The 14,109-nt window shown below is 45.4% G+C and overlaps 1 protein-coding gene across 2 annotated transcripts in view; it reads right to left on the reverse strand.

Annotated features, from left to right (window-relative positions):
• Gng4 (G protein subunit gamma 4) overlaps positions 1 to 14,109 on the reverse strand; it is a 40,972-nt gene that overhangs the window by 8,107 nt on the left and 18,756 nt on the right. For both annotated transcript variants that reach the window (XM_076939354.1, XM_034509646.2), the window contains exon 3: positions 13,209 to 13,318. In XM_076939354.1, coding sequence (XP_076795469.1) covers positions 13,209 to 13,307 — 99 coding nt within the window. In that variant the 5' untranslated portion in view covers positions 13,308 to 13,318. The remainder of the gene's footprint in view (positions 1 to 13,208; positions 13,319 to 14,109) is intronic.

Below are 14,109 nucleotides of genomic sequence, written 5' to 3' on the forward strand. Positions count from 1 at the left end.
CCCTGGATCTTGACTTAACCAAATCCTTCCAACAGGTGGACCCATCTGACTACTACCTCTCAGTCTTCGTGATTTCTCAGTTTCCTACAAAGAAAGGTGTAACTCAGAACTAGGTGGGGTGGTGCACACCCGTGATTCCAGTCCTCAGGAGGCTGAGGGAGGGTGGCAAGCACAAGGCTTTGTCTAGAAGGAAACAAGATGAAGCATCTTAGACTTTGCCAACAGAGTATTTGCATAGCAAGGTGAACCATGAAGGTCAAGGATAGATGCAACAAAGACCCACCCTGGTCTTGGCACAGAGGTATTCTACAATGATAGGGAAGTTTATTTTTTCCTAGGGAAAAAACAGTGAGTCTTGGCAGTCTCAGCTGGCACCAACACTCCCTGTCCCCTCACTGAATGCAACACACACCATTCAGCCTGACTTAGCCTCAGTGGCCACTGACACATCCTGTCCTGCTGGTCGAAGACTCACTTCAGATAGCCCATCTGGCTTTCACCTCTGTAAGTGGCAACAGTTCCTGATTGCATAGTGCATGCCACTATGAAGATGCTCTGGCTCCTGTACTACTTTCTGGTAGCACAGACAGCATCCATCCCTGCTCTTTGGCTTAGTTAAAAGGTTGTTCTCCTTTTATCTGGTCTTCATTCTCAAATTGCTAACCACCCTTACCCATGTCTTACTAAATACCAATTTTGGCCTTTTCTGGTTTGAATTTAGGCACTATGAAGGGTAGGGGCAGAAATTACATTTTGTTCTTTCTAAAGATCCCTACCTGATGGCGAGGGAAAGCAAAAGTAAGAGGCGATGAAGTCTCCTTTGTTAGAAGGATCATCATGAAAAACTGCGGCACAGACACAAGCGTGGAGACGTCACATGTTTGATCTTACGGGGCTTGCTCAGGAAATCCACACTGAGGAAACCAGTAGACATCATCCTAACCCAACTGATGCTTACATTTTGAATATATTGTAAATTTGTATGTAGACTATTTACATAAAAATACAGCCATGCTTTCTGTTAGGCTCCCAGTGCTTGTAGTACCACAGAAGAAGTGAAGACTGTGTGGACAGTGCACATGCAAATGACTGCTCAAAAGCCAGCTGCCAGGGTGGGCAGCATCCGCTGATGGCTTACTTGGCAGTGAGATTTCCTATGGAAAGAGAGGAAAAGATGCCTTCTGCTTACTGAGCCGATGGTTATTGCTGTCTCGGTATCAGCATTCAACTTCCAAAGACTTTCATGTCTAGAAGGAAGCCAGCCCTCAGGGACAAGATGTCACCTTTGTAAAAGATGCAATTCTGGGAAAGAATCCCCCTATTGATAATCAATAATAACCACCACACATTCTGAAGACAATAAAACTCTTTCAATAGTGGGATAACAGGTTGGCCGGAGCAATGCCAGAGAGAGGGCATCATAGGGCACAACTCTGGCCATGACTATGAGTGTGTTATAGAGTAGTTAATCTACTTACTGAATCAGACTTTGAATAGCCTACTGGGAGGTGGCAGAGCCTGGTTTAGGAAATGGGTGACTTTTGAGGACACGAGTGTGTAGAAGGATACATTTTGATCCTGGTTCCTTCCAGTTAAAATGAATCTAGGATTCATTTCCCTACTTACTGACTTTGCAGGGCATCTTCTATTTTCAGAATTAACTCTGGTTTAGGTAGTGTTACTTCTCCTTACTGATTGAGAGACTTTTACTTATGGGACTTTGAAAGACGCAGTCAGAACTCCCACTGTGCTTGTGAGCTGTGGATTTTGTGGTATCACATGAAAGGACTTTTCTCAAATTCACATGCTACAAAACACAGACACATCTTCCAAGTGCCCTGATGGTTTCATGTGTTAACTTTCATCTTTGCTTTTTGAGATGCTGGTCTCACCATGCAGCTAAGGCGGGAACGTGGTGATCCTCCAGTTTCAGCCTCTTGATTGTTGGGATTAGAGGTGTATGCCACCACACACACAGTTTAAATATTTGATCTGAGGCTGGAGGGATGCCTCAGTGGTTAAGAGCACTTTCAGTTTTTAGAGAGGATCCTGGTTTGGTTCTCAGTACCAAAGCCAGTAGTTCACAACTGCCTGCAACTCCAGCTCAAGGGTTCCGATGCCCTCTTTTGGCTTTTGAGGGTCCCTGTACATGTATGATTCACATACAGGCACTCAGGCAAACATACATAAATACACTTAAAAATTAATCTTTAATTTTTTTTTAAATTTTGAAACAGAGTCTCTCTATATATGTCTGGCTGTCCTGGAACCTGCTATGTAAACCAGGCTAGGTTGAAACTCACAGAGATCCACCACCATGTCTAGCCAATCTTTAAATCTTATCTATGTTACAGACTGAATTACCCCCCTCCCTAATTCAAATGCGGAATCTATAAGGTGAGGGTAAGGCAGAGCTCTGGGGAGGTGATTGAGGCTAAATATGTCCAAAAGGGATGGCAGGACTGGTATCCTCACAGTGGAAGAAATGACAGAGGGATTGCTCTGTCTTACCTTGCAAATATAAGTGAAAAGCCACATGAAGTCGTGGTGAGGTGCCCATCTACCATGCAGGAAGAAGATCCCTCAACACATGCATATACACACAGCACACAGCACACACCCTACTGGTACCTGGATCTTGCACTTATAGCTAAACTACACACACACACACACACACACACACACACACACACACAAAGAGAGAGAGAGAGAGAGAGAGAGAGACAGAGAGAGAGAGAGAGAAAGAAGAAGAAGAAGAAGAAGAAGAAGAAGAAGAAGAAGAAGAAGAAGAAGAAGAAGAAGAAGAAAAGGATAACAAATCTGTTGTTTAAGGTGCTAGAGAGCTAGCTCAGTGGTTAAAACTGCTTGTTTTGAAGTCTTGAGGACAGGATTTGGGACCCAGGATTGAAGCACCCACATAGTAAGTCAGGCATCCTAGAAAACTGTAGTAGCCCCAGCACTGAGCAGGGTAGAGACAGGAGGATGACTGGGATTTGCTGCCTTTCCTGAATCCAAGGACAAATGTGGAAAGATACAGAGGAGGATGCTGTGCTGTGCTCTGTGGCCTCTGCTGCAGAGGTACACCTGCCATTTGCACACGCATGCACTCACACATGCACACATACATAAATGAATAAAAAAAACATTTAAAACACTTTGTAGTCTGACAGCCTGAGCAGAGGGATCCAGTTCCTCTGCCATTATTTGGATATATTAGTGAATAGGCACCTTTGTTTACCTCCCTGAGTGCCAGAAACATTTATCAACAATGTTCTAACAAGTCTGCTAAGATCTTATCTTCGCTTATTGAAAATGCCATCTGGGCCATGGGGTTCTGGGGATATGCTGGGTCTGATTTTGAGACTTCTTACTCTATTCAATTGATCTGTCCATTGTTGAACAAAGTCAGAAATCCATATGCATTCTGACTTTTATATCCTTCCAGAGGTAGGAAACATTTGCATATTTTCCTTCCCAAACACATTACTTTAAAAAAAAAAAAAAAAAAACAAAAACTTCCTAGGCATTCTCATATTTTCCATCTAATTGAACTTTCAGATAATTTTAACTTTAAATCCAAAATAGAACTTCTCTTATAATGTACTAATTTAGAATATATTTCAGTGCTAACTGCCTAACCTAGAACAAGGTATTCTGTCATTCAAATCTTCTTTTATACCCTTTTAAGTATTTATTAAAAGCAATATAGGCCTTATCCACATATGGGCATTCTTAAATCACTCTCCCTTGTTTAGTTGCCTGTACTGCGACAGAGTACCTGACATAGGCAATCTAAAGAAGAAAGGCTTATTTTGGCTCCTAGCCAGAGGGTTCAGTCCATGGTCGCTTGGCTCCAAATTCTTGAGTTGAATGTGATGATGCAGGGGCCTGTGATGGGCAGGTTTCTTCCTCTGGTAGTGGACAAGAATCCAGTGGCCTAGGTTCTCCCAGGGGGTCCTGCCTCTCCAATTTTCTACAACCTTCCAAAACAGGGCCATCATCTGATGACCAAGCACTCACGACACAACCTACATGGTCATTGCCAATCAAGCTGGGACACGATGTTCAGGAAGCAGTGTTTAAAGCTTTCTGTGTACATCTATCCCACTCCTGCTGCCATGAAGTGATATGCTGTTAAGGGCACAGTATCCGTGACTACTGCTGTAGAGGGTAGTCTCTTCTGTGAGTGCGCGTGCATGCAGGAATGCGCATATGTATGTGTGTCTGTGGCAGCCAAAAGACACTGTTCCTTGGGAGCATTCCATCTTTTTCTTTTAAAACAGGGTCTCTCATTGGCCTGGAGCTTGCCAAGTGTGACAGTCTGTCCTGCCAGGGCACTGCTTAGGGACTCTTCTGTCTATCTCTCCTGCACTGGAATTACAAGCACTCACATGCATAGCTTTAAAAAATTATTTTAATAATAATATTATTATTTACTAATATGGGTTCTGGGGATTGAGCTTGGGTCCTGTGCTCATAAAACGAGCACTTCAGTAGCTGAGCTACCTCCCCATTCCGTAAGTTACTATTCTTACATCATTGTTGGTAAGAAACCCATTTATATGTCTTGCCTTTTGTATGTATGTATGAGAAGAAGAAGAAAAAGAGGGAGAGGGAGAGGGAGAGGGAGAGGGAGAGGGAGAGGGAGAGGGAGAGGGAGAGGGAGAGGGAGAGGGAGAGGGAGAGGGAGAGGGAGAGGGAGAGGGAGAGGGAGAGAGAGAAACTCATGTAGCCAAGGCTAGCTCTTAACTCATTATGTATCTGATGGTAATATTGGTCTCCTGACCCTTCTGCTTCCACTTCCCAAGCCTAGGGTTATAGGTGTGTGGTACCCTCCTTGAGTTTTGCCTGTTTAAAAATGTGATTGTCTTCTAATGATTAGATTTTAAGAGTTCTTTGTGTATTTTGGATATGCCTTTTATCAGATAGGCATTCTGCACACACGGTCCTCTGCTGAAGCTTGCGTGTGGTGTTTTGAGAAGCTTCAAGTCCTGATGAAGCATGGCTTACCAGGCTGTCTCGGGTTTTGCTAGCTGAATCGAGACAGTCAAATCCAGGGTCAATCAGACGTCTGTGCACTCGCTATCCGAGGCTTACAGCCCTGTCCTCACGTTTCTGCCCATGACTCATCTTGAGTTAATGTCTGTGTCTAGATCCACTTTTTTTTTTTTTTTTTTTTTTTTTTTTTGGTATGTGGATGTCAGCTATTCCAATACTACTTGCTGAAAAGACCACCTTTGCTCTTTGTAAATGATCTGTTGCCTGTATTTGTGACAGTTCATTTCTCCATTCTGATCTACTGATTTGTGTGTCTAGACTTTCACCAACTCCCCCTTGTCTTGATTACTCTCGATGTATGAAAAGGCAGCAATTAGAGGCAGCAGTCTTCCTCTTCCAAATCACCCTCCTCTAAATCCTCCTCCTCCACATCCTCCTCCTCCTCCATGACCCGACACAGCCTCCCCTTCCTGATCACCCTAATTTATTACCTATTCTAAGTCTTTTATCTTTCTATATAAACTTTAGAATCAGTCTGTCAATATCCATAAAATAACTTCCTGGGATTTTGATAGGGATTACAAAGAATCTACAGGTCAAGTTGGGAAGATATCTTAACAATAATATCTTATCATCCATAAACATGGGGCATCTCTCCTTTTATCCAGATATTAAAATTTTCTTTCATTTGAGTTTTATAGTTTTCCCACTTAAAAATATTTCTGTCACTTCAGGGGTGTAAAATATGTTGCTTTTTAAGATTAAAACAGAACCTAAATTGGATTTTCAACTTAACATTTGCAGACATACACATTTGGAGTTTCTTTTACGATCTTTGTTTTCCAAATTTTTATACACTCTTTGTTGTTTTATAATTTATGTATTATTTCTTGCCCCATAGTAATTTTGAGGTATGCATTTTACAGCATTATTAGGCTTGAATATGTTAACCAGCTTCAGAAATGACATTGTATCTACCGGTTCACTCCTAATTAGGAAACTAGCCATAGTGGACAGTTGCTAAGTGTTCACCCTCTGTTCTTCAGCCACTGAACCCTTTCTCTGATTGCTTTCTTGGTGAGTTCCAGTGTGGGAAACATAGGGCTTCTTTAAATAGGATTTGAAAATGTTCTCTCTTTCCCAGAATCCCTTGCAACATGAGTACAAGCATGTCTCCTTGGTTCTGTCCGTCAGACACACATGTTCCAGGCTCTTACTAGTGACCCAAAGAGGAAGGCATGGTGAACTGGATCTGGGTCATTTCAGCAGCCCTAGCTTCAGGAGGGAGTCCTCAGCTCAGCGCGGCACCCTCCCTGGGCAGTCTGTGGAGCAGTAGTGATAGCCCTTCGCAGCAGTCATCAAGTGGAATCTCAGGCCCAGGCTCTACTCAATGATTCTATGACCTTTCTCAAATCCCTTTATCCGCAAAACTAAGCACACCTGGATCTCCGGTAGTGAAATTCAATTATATAATGAAATGATTCTCCTAGGGAGAAGCAGGCCATGTTTATAGTCAGTTTAAGGATCTGCATAACTGGGGACATGCTTATGTCACCTTGGGTGTGGCAGGGAAGGAGTTCCCCAGCAGACACCGGCTCGTCATGGGCTGCCATTGGAGCCTCAGCCGTGCACCCAACCTGAGGCACTCAGGTCAGGTTACTAGATCCCAGGCTGTGTCTTTTAGGTCTCTCAGCACCTCTGGAACCCAGTGTTTTTTGTCTATGACCTGATACCCTGGGGTACCGAGGTCTCAGAGCTGCCATGAACCCTTGAGAACCTTATGACGTGTAAAGAATGTGATCAAAGCTAGCTCCACTGTCCCAAGTGGTCACTTCTGCCTGCAAGAGTTTTCTGTGTTATTATTTTTATTATCTAAGAACGATTTAACTTGATGTTTGTTTGTTTGTTTATTTTATTTTGTTTTTTTAGGTCTTAATGGAGCCTAAACTGGCCTTGAACTCTTGCTCCTCCTGTCACGATTTTCTGAGTGCTGAGGTTACATGTGTGTGCCACCATGCCTGGCTGATTTTTATTTTGTTTGGGTGATGTTAGAAAAGGGTTTTCTACTTCTGAGGGAGCAGGGAACCTCCCAGATGCCCATGTCTCAGCGTCTGTCATCTCTACTAACTATCAGCTGGATGTGGCAAGGGGCAGACACTTCCTCTACTTAATGGAAACGCTTCATGCTTTGTCCTTAGGAGTCTTCCCTGTTCTAAGTTCTCTCTGCCAGAAATATCTCCGTGCAAATGGCTGGGTGCGGTCAGTCTTGAATGTATGATCTCTGAGCTTCCCCTTTTGCATGACTTTCACTCTAGCCTCTCTGTCATTAATTCCTTCTTGCCTTCCTCAAACTTTATTTAGTTTCTGTTTGTTTTATTCAGTAGCAAAGCTTCAACTTGGAGTTTCAAACTGGGAAATACTCTACCACTGCACCAGCTCAAAGCTTTTTTTTTTTTTTTTTTTTTTTTTTTTTTTTTTTTTTTTTTTGAGACAGGGTCTCATAGAGCTGAGACTGTTTTTAAACTTCGATGTGGCCCAGGCAAGCTTTGAACTTGCAGCCTTGTTTCAGCCTCTGAGTAGCTGGGCTTACAGGTGTATGGCTTCATAGCTGGCTTTAGCTCTCTTTTTAGAGAATACACCCTTTCAGCACCTGTATTCGCTCTCCCGCCTGAGCTTCTTCTCTAGACTTGCTTGCTTTACTTTTCTTGAGCTTATGAGGTGCTTAAAGTCTCCCTTGCTTTTTTAGAAAAAGTCTTCTCAAATGCGGGCTCCGTTAGCTTCTCTCTGCTACAGTCTGGCTCCTCATTTCTCTGACTGAATGTTTACACAAGCCCATTTTTGTTTTCTTTTACTCTTTAAAAGAGCAGTTCCAACTCAAATCTGGTGTGCATTTGGGGACAGTTTAAGCAGTCTCCTTAGCCTCTTGCCCCGTCTACTAAGGCAGTGCAGGTCAGTCTCTGTGCAGCTGGGCTAGCAGGCTGCTCCCTCATTTAGCCTTTGGAGGAGGAGGTGCTGGCAACCCATGGTTAGATGTGCGGCTTAGAATATATTTCCCAAAGGTACATAGTACTTCCTTCAAACAGTGAAGGCCTTGGTTTTTTGGCCATACTCCACTTTGGAGTGAGCACCTGCCTCTGTGGTGGGCTAGACATATGGCATGCTGAGGCCTGAGGCAGCCAGTGCCACTGTCGGAGAACAATGGCAGTAGGTGTTCTCTGAATAGGGGAGCATGCTCTTCAGACGGCATATCCATGAGGCTGACAATGGAGGGAGGTGTACAGACACACAGAAGGGAGTGCTAAGAGATGAGCCCTTGAGAGACCTGGCAATCCCTAAATACGGCGGTGGGCTGGGTGGATCAATGGCCGTGTGTGGAATGCTGAGAAACTCGTATTTTACACACTGAAGCGTTTTAGGTCACAGGAAAACTCAGCCTTTTCTATTAGATCGAGCATAGGGCTTTTGTTCCTTGTCCCTGGCACAGAACTCCTAGGATTCTCTTGAGTGGTAAGAGTCTCTGTGCTATGCTAATAAGATGGCTTCAGGAAAGTGGCGTGTCACCAGGAAGACAGCTATGATCGGAAATAGAGCTTCTAGCCCTGCCCCTGATCTGCAGGGATGGAGGAAGGGCTGAAGGTTGAGTGACCAATGCGTTAATAATCATGGCAATATAACAAGACCACATGATACTCTAATCATGGGCTTGGGGGGCTTAGAATAAACACGTTTATGGGCTGGGAGGTGTCACTTTTACACAAGTCCTGGAAGTTGCGCACCAAGACCCACAATCCATTGACCTAGACATCTTGTCAGGATGTTCCTAAGTCATCATCTTTATAATCAGCTGGTACACATAAGTAAGGTATTTCCTGAGTTCCATGAATTGTGTTTTGAGTAGTAGAGCCTGGCTTTGAGGTGTCCATGGGAACCTTTGAACTTGCAGGCAAGCCTGACAAGATGCAGGTAGACATGGCACGTGGAGCTGTGACAAGTGTCCACAGGGGGAACAGTCTTGCCTGAGCAAGCCTGAGCCCTTAATCCATGTAGTCTGTGCTTATGCCATGAACTGCAATCGTAGCAGTAACAGGGCAGTTTCACCAATGACTTTTAATACATAGCTTTCAGACAATTTCACTAAGAGTTTGACTTCCTCTTGACTTATTAGAGAGAAAATGACCTCCATTCACAAAATCAGTTCCAGAAGTAATTCTAAATCCTGTATGTGTGACAACAAATCACTCTACCATATTTATCTCAGAACTCGGCTTGTTGGGCTCCTCGGGCCACTGAGAGAGCCAGAGGGGGAGGCACTGACTCCCATAGCATCTGGGCTGACCTGGAGATAATATGGCCCAAGGATAGTAATGAGTAGGGGACAGACCTCAGACATATTCAGTGAGTAGAACTATGTGCATGTCTTGGGACTACTTTTCATAAAGAAATTTGATATTTGTTCAAACACCCTGTGTTTCAGTGTGTGCATGCGCCTTTTTCTCTTCTGGTGTTTGTGTATATTGGATATACAGAATGAGACATTCAGCCATTAAAGAAGGTGAAGTGCTGATGATGGAGACATGGGTAAACTCCAAGGATGCTGTACTAGGTAGACGTTGGGTGAGCATTACATGTTTTCACTTAGATGAGATCTCTACTACAGTCACACTCTCAGTGGCATCAGAATGAGAGTTCTAGGGCTGGAGGAAGGGGAGAACGTGGATACATTTCTGGTTGGGAAGATGTAGTTCTTGGAAAATAAAGATGATGGTAGCTAATGATACTGCAAACATCACTGAGTCTGAAAATTGCAATTTATTTAAAAATGATTTAATGGGAAATTATGTATTTTATATATTTTTACCACAACAAACCTATGCAAGGTTATGCATGCCTGTCACCCTAGCATTTGGGAGATGGAGGCAGGAGAATCAGGTGATTAAAGCCATCCTTGTTTATATACCTAGTTTGAGGTCAGCTTGGGCTACCCTGTCTCCAAAACAAAAGCAGCAGCAGCAGCAGCAGCAGCAGCAGCAGCAGCAGCAACAGCAGCAACAACAACAACAAGGCTAAAACTCAAGAATAAAGACTGTGTGCAAATGTAGGGCTGGATATACAGACAGACCTGAGCACCTTCTCCTCAGACAGCTAGGGACTATCTCCTTCCTGAGACCTCTGCACTGTTTCTGAACCCCACAGGTCAGTTTCTGGCCCACTCCACGATGCCCTGACATCACCCAAGCTAGAATTAGCTACTTCCTCCGCAGGGCCCCAGCAGCAGCAGCACTAACGCCTCTGGCATGATTTATGGTTCCCCTCCCATTAGAGTCTGCGTGTACCCAAAAGACTCCATGGGGACACACAGTCTCTGGAACTCTATTTATGGCTGGAAATGATCCGTTGCCACAGAATGTCTCCCCATGGGCTGGCAACCATCCTAACGTATGCTCACAGTCCCCTAGTTCTCTGGCTTGGTGCATAGCTGGACCTCCTGTTTCTCTCTGCCCAGTGCTCCGTGCTTCCTTTCCACACTCTATTTGATTTCTTGGTGTGCTCACCTCTTCTACCACCTCAGTGCTCTCTGCCCAGTTCCCAGCTGCAGCCACCTCCCTGTCCCCAACAACCAGGCCATTCACCTCAAATGCCTGCCATTCATTGTGGCTCTGTGATCCCTGCTTGCGCACACAGCATCCTCCTCCCAGCAGCTCAGCAGGTGGCTTTTTCCAAATCCAGTTGCTGGCCTGAGGCCAGCTCATGTCTCTGCTCACTATGGTGGAGACATCTGCTCACGCTGAAGCCACAGCCCCACTGTGCATTGCTTTGCTCAGTGATGATCTCACTGTGTCCTCTCCTGGCAGAAGTTTCCTGTCTTTGCACAGCTGGGCAATGCCTGTCTGCAGCAACACCTCTGAAGCCTCATTCGGTCTCAAGAACCCGTGCTTCCAATTGTTCTCTGGGTGCTGACCTCACTCCCTTCTCTGGCTTTCATTCCAAGGACTGATATCTGATTGGTTATTTGTGGTTGGCAGTTTCTTTAACACACACCAGAGGCAAACAACTCACAGCTTGGGGGTGGGGCAGCACATCATGGTGGCAGCACCTGGCAGAGCAAAGCCATTTCCCTTGTGGCCATGACCCAGAAGAGAAGAGATGAAGGTGGCAAGTACGATGGCAGTACTTGGACAGGGTGAGGCAGGAGGCTCACTGTGAGTTGAAGGTCAACCTGGGCTACAGAGTGAATTCAAAGCTGCTGTAGGCTGCATAGTGAAACTGTGTCTGAAAACAAAAACAAAAACAAAAAACCAAAAAAACCAAAACAAACCAGCCACAAAAATAAAAAAGTGGACCATCAAGATGGATGGGCAGGTAAAGATGCTTGAAGTGCAAGCCTAACCCTGGGCCAGAGTCCTAGAATCCATGTAAAAGATAGGAGAGAACTGTCTACACAAAGTTGTCCTAGTTGTCCTCTGACACACACAGACATACACACACACACACACACACACATACACACAGAGACACACACACACACACTGATGATGATGATGATAATTAAAATTCTAAAAAAGAACAGACCAGAGTTCCAGAACTCACAGTGAGTTAAAACCTCCCAGTAGGCCCTACCTCTTAAAGCTCCTAACCCTTCCTGCAGTGCTACACTGAGGTCCAAACCTTCAACAACAGGCCTTTGGGGGACACAAGAGCCAGATGACAGCATTGCTGCTATCAGCACATGTAAGATGCTTGTGTTCAAAATGACAGCTCTGTTTATACACCATTGTGCACCATTGTGCACAGCCCCACACTCCTTTCTTGTTCCATATATTTGTACATCAAGTTCTGTGTCTATTTCTTGCCCCCCCCCCAAATTATGCATGTCATGAGCTGCAGGGGAAAGAGTCACTCTTGCTTGCAAAGGGGAGAGCCGGGGCCCTCTCTACACTCTACTGCACTCTACTGCAGTGGCTGTCAGCCTTCTCAATGCTGCAATCATTTAATACATGTTCCTCACGTTGTGGTAACCACCAACCATAAAATTATTCTAGTTGCAACTTCATAACTGTATTTTTACTACTGTTATGAATTGTAGTGTAAATATTTTTGGAGATGGAGGTTTGCCAAGGGGTAAAGACTCACAGGTTGAAAACTCTCTGCTGTGTGAGAGGGGAAGCCTTGCAGGCTTTAGGAATTGGTATCCCAATGTGATGATGGCTTATGTCATTGTGACTTGACTGGGTTTTTGGGAATCACCTAGGAGACACACCCCCAGAGAATTTCCAGAGAGGTTTAACTATGGAAACAGTGTAGCAGCCTACAGACTGGGATCCTGGGCTAAATAAAAAGAACAAAATAGGCTGAATTCCACCTTCACCCCTCTGCTTCCTGACTGGATGCCATGTGACCCACCACCTCATGCCCTCCACAGCTGGAGCCTCTCTCACACCATGTCTCCTCACTGTGATGGTTGTACCCTCAAACTCTGAGCCAGAAAAAAAACCCTTCCTCCCCTGAGCTACTTTTATCAGGTGTGTGGTCATAGCAAGGAGAACAGTAACTCATATACCAGATTCTTGAGCAAGACCCTTGGGTTTAGTCCTTGAAGACCACAGGCCTGGTAGACTCCAGTTCCCTGGCATCATTCCTGGGGGGAAAGGGTGTCCTTCAACCTTATCATGACCAAACACCGGCTGCATCTCAGAGCCACATACTGTCAGGCCTTCAACTTGTCTCTATATGCATCAGTCTACATGGCATCTGTGGAAACCAAGGCTTCATCTCCCTGCAGTAATTCCAGTAGGAAGGGACCCCCCAAACACCCATGGTGGTGGCAGGCACATCCTTTCACCTCCCTGCAGGGAGCATTTGATACATAAGCTTGATTCAATGTGTCAGCCCCAGCTGTGCCTGTCCAAAAACCTGTTGTTGTCTAACCTCTATCACTGTACCAGGGAGACACAATGTGAACGATCTCAGGGTCCAGCTCTCCAACCCTCATTATATGTCTACAGTTACATACAGATGACAGGAAGGACAATCTATTTTTGGTGACTTCTCATGGAATTCACACACACTGTGTGTGTACTGCATCATGGGAGTCCCTGGGCAGGTTCAGAGCTCTGGAACAAGCACATGCCCACTGAGACTGTTCCTCTGTTGGGGGACTGAGCCTCACGAGGCCACTCTGGAACCCGAAGGAAGATGCTGAGTGAGTTTACCTTCACCCTGTCCATGCAGGCTTCCATCTTCAGCTGCTCTACCGCTTTCCTGGCCTGGGAGATGCTGGTGGTGCTGTTATTAGACATGCCTTCCTTCATTCCTGTGCTCCCTGCAAATAACCACAGGGTAAGGGTGGGGTGCTGCTGTCCCAGGGGGATGTGGGCCCCCTCCTATTCCTCCTACCCCCCACCACCTGAAGCTTCTCCATCACACCCAGATTTGTTCTTTTAGGAAGATGAAGGAATTCTCCTGCCCCCACCCACATCTACACCACACTGGGAAATCATTACAGTGCTGACTGTCCCCTGAGGGAGACTCTGTTATTCATGCAAGGAGAAGCTGTTTGAGGGAGACTAGCAGTGATCACCTGTGGGGCTGAAGTCAGGCTAGCACAAATGTAAAGGACAGCGGCTCCCTAGGTACAGGGGAAGGCAGGGGCCAAGGTTCTGAGCACTAAGTGCCCACTACCCTTGGGGAGGAAGTGTGGGGAGCGTGGGGGGCCTGCAGCACCATGCAATGGCATTTGCTCATGTGCATTCTTTTTAAAGAGAAGGCTTTCTTGGAATTAGTTAGATCAGCTGCTCACATCAGAGTTTGCCAAGTGTGGGTTCATATCTTGCTTGGAAATCTTCGCCCAGCAAAAAGAGAAGAACCACAAGTAACTGGGAGTTTGAATTCCAGGGACCCCCGCCCAGCCATCCCCAGCAGCCTTGGTTTCTTCTGCTCCTCTAGGACCAATGCACCCGTGTGTGTGTGTGTGTGTGTGTGTGTGTGTGTGTGTGTGTGTGTACGAACAATACATACTTTCCCTAGCCTGAGAGTGAGGGCGAAGAGGATCAAACAGAGTGGTGGGCAAGCCACCTGAGAGGGCTGGAAGTATGGAAGGGAACAGCTTTGGCC

Source organism: Arvicanthis niloticus, chromosome 8 (genome assembly GCF_011762505.2).
Source record: "Arvicanthis niloticus isolate mArvNil1 chromosome 8, mArvNil1.pat.X, whole genome shotgun sequence".
Taxonomy (NCBI): Eukaryota; Metazoa; Chordata; class Mammalia; order Rodentia; family Muridae; genus Arvicanthis; species Arvicanthis niloticus.